We start from the raw sequence: 5,945 nt of genomic DNA on the forward strand, positions 1-5,945 counted from the left end.
AGATGATTTAATATAATATAATAATAATATAATGTAATAATAAATAAATGATATCATGTCAATATTATAAAAACATAATAATAACAATGTATCCCAATGTAATGCAGGGATTATGGGATGGGATGGTGAATACACATTCCCTGCAGCACTCACAGGGTTAACCCCCATCCTGTCTCCCTGCAGGCCCCGCCCCCCCTGCGCTGTGATTGGCCGCCCCTGTCCAAGCCTTTGAAGTGCAGTGTAGAGCTCTGGGTTGGGTTAGAGCTTTGCAGCCAGCTGGAGGGAAGGGAGCAGAAGGGGAACCTCTCCACCCTGGCATTCCCTCCTCCAAATGATCTGTTCTCCCCTCGGATCTAGCACCGACCTACCGACTTGCCCGACTTCTCCGCTGCCCAGTCTCGCGCCCAGCCACCCCCTGCGCCAGGCCAACCGACTGCCCATCAGGGTGCTGAAAATGCTGACTGCACACACTGGGCACTTGCTGCACCCGGAGTACCTGCAGCCTCTCTCCTCCACCCCGATCAGCCCCATAGAGGTAAGAAGCCTGGCATCGCCCTGTGGATGGATTGCACCACCGATCAGGATCTGCTGTGTGTGTTGGGGGGGTTTGGATGGTGTTGGGGGGGGGGGGGGAGAGATAAGAAGTCTCCGGGATCCACACCCAGCCCTCTCTGATTGTAGGAAGGAGAGCGATCCGAGATTTTATATTTCTTTCTTTGTGTGCGACTTGTATCGGCTTTCCACCCGACGTCCGACTTTTCATCGCATGCGATGTATTGTGTGAGCGATTTACTGGCACTGCCCGGCGATCCGCCTCTCATACAGGGGGCGCTGCCCATCTGCTGGGGGTGCAGCACGGGGAGTGAGACCGAAAACATACAAAGTTTATATACAGAATATGGATACAAAGTCTAAGATATAGAAAATATATATACAGTATATATAGAAAATAGAAAGTCCTTATTATATAGACGAGATGTAAAGTTTATATACAGAATAGGATACAATATATAGAAAAGATATAAAGTTCATGTAGAGAATAGAAAGTCTATTATTTAGAAGAGATACAAAGTATCAATAGATACAGAATAGGATACAAAGTAGCTATAGATACAGAATAGGATACAAAGTCTTTGATATAGAAAAGATATAAAGTTTATATAGAGAATACAAAGTCTATCATATAAAAGAGACACAAAAAGATACAAAGTCTATTAAATAGAAAAGATATAAAGTTGATTTGGGGTATTGTCGGGTATTGTCGGGTTTCCTATCTCTGTAACATAGGAAGTCTCTTTCTTCTTTCTCTGGATTTCACATAAGAAGTCTCTTTCTTCCAGTCATGTGACTGCCATTTTCTAATCTTATTGGACTCAACTGTCACTCATTAGTGTAGAAGCCTTGTGATTGAGCCTGGGCTCTCCTAAGTTTTTTTTTTTTTTTTTCTTGCAATATTTTCTAATAGTTTCTAATTAAATTATATTTTTTTGATCTTGATCCGGGTTCCTTTTTCACTCCCCCCCCCCCTTCCTCCTCCCTTCCCTCATACCAGCCCCCCCCCCTTCCCTCCTCCTCCTCCCTCCTAGTCAGTTCAGAGCCCCTGTCATTAATCATCCCATGGCAGTCCCTAATGATAAAGTTTCAGGAGATTTATGGCCTGAAAATAATAGCTGGGCTCTGTTGAATAGCAGCAAAGAGGGGGGGGGGGGGGATAAGAGGAGTGGTTCAATCAATGTGTTTTATAGGTTCTCAGGCTCCGGGCTTCGATTTTTGTCACCCGAAATCTCAATTTATTTCCGCTTTTACGGTTGAAACGGAGCGCGGTCGTCCGATCGTCTGCTTTGCGTTGGCCGGTTCTTTGTTGGGTTGGTCAAGGCGGTGGCTGTCTTTGCCTTATATTGCAAAAAAAAAAAAACGAAATTGCGGCTTGGCGTAGGTTGGATATATTTATTGCGTTTCGTGTTCTTGGTTGAGGATTTATAGTTTGTTAAATGGGAAATGTACTGAAGAGCTTGCACTTCGTGGCAGCTGGGAAACTAGAAAAGAGGCACTTTTTGACCTGATCCATCTACTTGGCTTGAGATCCAATAAATATCAAGATAGCTAGAGTAATATATATAAAGATTATTAGAGGAGACCAATCAGTAGGTTGCATGGGGGGTGATGTACTAAGCTGTGGGGAAAATCTCCTTGTAAAGTGAGCAGCCTATTTGGCTTTATGTTATATAGAAAGATTATTAGAGTGTTCTATATGAATATAATATATATAAAGATTATTAGAAGAGAGCAATCAGTAGGTTACATAAAGGTTGATGTACTAAGCTCTGGGGGCGAATTCTAAGCTCTGGGGGGAAATTCCCTTGCAAAGTGAGCAGCCTATTTGCCTTTATGTTATATAGAAAGATTATTAGAGGAGATCACTCAGTAGGTTCCATAGGGGCTGATATACTTAGCTCTAAGAAAATTCCCTTGCAAAGTGCAAAGCCTATTTGCCTTTATGTTATATATAAAGATTTAGTATTCTATATAGAGATGTTCTATATAAAGATTATTAGAGTATTCTATATAGAGATGTTCTATATAAAGATATCGCGATGTTATATAGAAAGATTATTAGAGGAGACCACTCAATAGGTTCCATAGGGGCTGATGTACTTAGCTCTAGGAAAATTCCCTTTCAAAGTGAACAGCCTATTTGCCTTTTATGTTATATATAGAGATTTCTAGATTATTCTGTATATAGATGTTCTATATAAAGATATTGAGATGTTATATAGAAAGATTGTTAGAGGAGACCAATCAGTAGGTTACATTGGGGTTGATGTACTAAGCTCTGGGGGGGAAAATTCCCTTGCAAAGTGAACAGCCTATTTGCCTTTAGTGAATCTCCACCATTGTGTGCTCCACTCTTACCAATGGCCGTGTTCTTCTTCTTCTTCCCCCTTTAGTTGGACGCCAAGAAGAGTCCTCTGGCCCTGCTGGCCCAGACCTGCTCTCAGATCGGGAAGCCTGACCCCCCTCCTTCGTCTAAGCTGAACTCGGTGACGTCCAGCAGCCACAGCGACAAGGAAAGCAGCCGCAGCTCTTCCCTGAAACTGGGAGATTCTCCAATAGAGGACAAGTCGAGCTTCAAACCTTATTCCAAGGGAGGAGAGTCGAGAAAGGAGAGCGGATCTTCGAATGGCGGCACTGGGGACAAGGCAGGATTTAGGGTCCCTGGCGGTTCTTGCCAACCTTTTTCTCCGCACGCGCCCTCTCCGTCCTCAAGGGTGAGCTCCCCCGGACAGCACTGTGAATCTAAAAACGTGGACGGGCAAGAGAAAAAAGAGCCCGAAGCCATTAAAGTTAGTGCCGAGGTGTCTCAAAGCAACCCCACCCATACCAGAGCCAGTATCAGCAACTCCAGCGCCGAGTCCAGCCAAAGCGGGGACGTTACCCCCAACAACAAATCTGAGCCACCATCGATGGGATCCAGCCACGTGGCCCCGGTGTCTCCTTACAAAGGTGGACACTCAGTCTTTCCTCTTCCACCATCTGGCATTGGATATCATGGATCCATAGTGGGTGCCTATGCTGGGTACCCATCACAGTACCCCGGGTTGGATCACACCAAATCAAGCCTGGTTAGTAATCAGCTATCTGGGACTTTAGGTTTGCCGGGGAAACCACCCAGCTCCAGTCCTTTGACTGGAGCCTCTCCTCCGTCTTTCATGCAAGGATTATGCAGGGACCCCTATTGTCTGAGCTACCACAATGCCTCGCACCTCGGTAGCAGCTGCTCCACCTGTGTGCATGATCCATCCGCCCTGAAGTCTGGATACCCTCTAGTCTACCCCAGCCACCCTCTTCATTCGGTGCACACTACAATGTCTTCCACCGTCACCCCTTCCTTGTCTGGCCACCCTCTCTACACCTACGGCTTTATGATCCCCAATGACCCAGTCCCTCACATATGCAACTGGGTGTCTGCCAATGGACCTTGTGACAAAAGATTTTCCTCGTCAGAAGAACTCCTTGCCCATTTACGGACTCACACATCCTTGCCGGGGGCCGACAAACTTTTGGCTGGTTACCCTACGTCTGGTTTGGGGTCCGCTGCTTCCTGCCACCTCCATCTCCCTCCGACAGGGCCTGGAAGTCCCAACACACTGCCAGGGTCTCTGTTAAGGAGTCCACATACTTTGGGACTAAACAGGTACCACCCATATGGAAAAAGCCCCTTAACGCCCAGTGGTCTCCCAGTACACTCATTACCGGCAGGATCTTACTATTCGCCGTACGCTCTATACGGACAGAGGTTAACGTCAGCTTCAGCGCTAGGATACCAGTAAATATATCGAATTCCCTGACTCATAGACTGTATATTTATTTACTGTATGTTAGCTTCAAGCTGGGAATATTAAGTGCATTATTTACAACAAAAAAATCCAATGGTATGCAAACATTCTGTGCCCCCCCCCCCAACAGTTCTTTTGCATTATCAGTTTGTCTTCCATTTGGTCTTTTTTCTTCTACTTGTTTTTCTTTTCTTTTCTTTTTTTTTTTTTTTTGTGCAGTTTTGCATGATATTCATCGCTTATTCAAACCCTTTTTCTTATTATTTCCCTCTTAGGAGGTTAACTAAAAAAAAAAATTAAAAAACGGCCTCCTCTTAATTTTTGTACAGCTCTAAAGAAGTGTATTTTTTTGTAATGTGTTCTCGGCATGGAAGGGAGCGGGTGGGAGGAGGAAGGAGAGAGAGAAAAAAAGGAGAGGAGACAAATGCGTTGGTGGCTTTCCAAAATTGGCAAAAACTTATTTTGTTTAATAAATGACTTAAATATTCACTTTGTGTTTTTTTTAAATCTCCCATCTGTTTTTTTTTTTTCTTTTTAATTATTATTTTTTTTTCCCTGTAACTGAAAGATTTTTCACAATGGGTTTGCTGATTTACATCGAAAGAGAACTCAATGCCAAAGCATTCACAAGTCAAAATATCTGGAATGTATTGATTACAATAAACAATGTTTTTGTTATAAAAAAAAATATATATATATTTAAAGATTGTTTATGGTTTTAATAATCAAATGCTGTGCAGTGGTTTCAGATTTAGAGATCTGCTGCCATCTGCTGGAAATCTGTGGTATTGCAAACTTTGCCTGGCACAGAGGAGCAAGGGATCTGAACAAAAAAAAATCTAGACAATACATATTAACAGCATTTTTTTTCTTAAGTATATAATTCTTAAGGTCATAAGGTCAGGCTTTTCTATATTTAAAGTGCACATTAATTTAATGAAATATAAGATTTTAATGAGGTTATTTTATTTTGCAAACTTTTACCTGCACTGAAGAGCATGGGAACTGAACAAACATTTTTTTAGAAGATACATATTAATAGCATTTTATAATTCAGAACATCAGAGTTATTTTATAATGCAAAAAAAAAAAAACGTAGACAATACATATTAACAGCATTTTTTTTTTTTTAAGTACATAATTCTTAAGGTCATAAGGTCAGAGTTAACATGGCTTTTCTATATTTAAAGGGCAAATTCATTTCATGCAGTATAAGATTTTATTGAGGTTATTTTATTTTGCAAACGTTACCTGCACTGAAGAGCATGGACTCTGAACAAAAAAAAATTTAGACAATAAATATTAACAGCATTTTTTTTTAAGTATATAATTCTTAAGGTCAGAGTTAACATGGCTTTTCTATATTTAAAGTGCAAATTAATTTAATGAAGTATAAGATTTTAATGAGGTTATTTTGCAAACCTTACCTACACCGAAGAGCATGGGATCTGAACAAAAAAAAAAATAGACAATAAATATTAACAGCATTTTTTTTTAAGTATATAATTCTTAAGGTCAGAGTTACATATTAATAGCATTTTATAATTCAGAACGTCAGAGTTATTTCATAATGCAAAAAAATGTAGACAATACATATTAACATAACAG

At 41.3% G+C, this 5,945-nt stretch overlaps 1 protein-coding gene across 1 annotated transcript; it reads left to right on the forward strand.

The window, feature by feature from the left end:
* Positions 1-238: 238 nt before the first annotated feature.
* ZNF703 (zinc finger protein 703) lies at positions 239-4,826 on the forward strand. Its single transcript, XM_073618232.1, has 2 exons — positions 239-535; positions 2,949-4,826. Exons 1-2 carry the CDS (start codon positions 332-334, stop codon positions 4,329-4,331), a joined length of 1,587 nt encoding a protein of 528 aa, XP_073474333.1. The 5' UTR covers positions 239-331; the 3' UTR covers positions 4,332-4,826.
* The last annotated feature ends 1,119 nt before the right edge of the window (positions 4,827-5,945 follow it).

This window comes from Aquarana catesbeiana, linkage group LG03 (genome assembly GCF_042186555.1).
Source record: "Aquarana catesbeiana isolate 2022-GZ linkage group LG03, ASM4218655v1, whole genome shotgun sequence".
NCBI classification, from domain to species: Eukaryota; Metazoa; Chordata; class Amphibia; order Anura; family Ranidae; genus Aquarana; species Aquarana catesbeiana.

Coding starts and splice junctions, on each gene's coding strand:
- ZNF703 (XM_073618232.1), top strand. CDS start 332: ATGATCTGTTCTCCCCTCGGATCTAGCACCGACCTACCGACTTGCCCG. Junction 536..2,948: donor CCCCGATCAGCCCCATAGAG/GTAAGAAGCCTG, acceptor TTCCCCCTTTAG/TTGGACGCCAAGAAGAGTCC.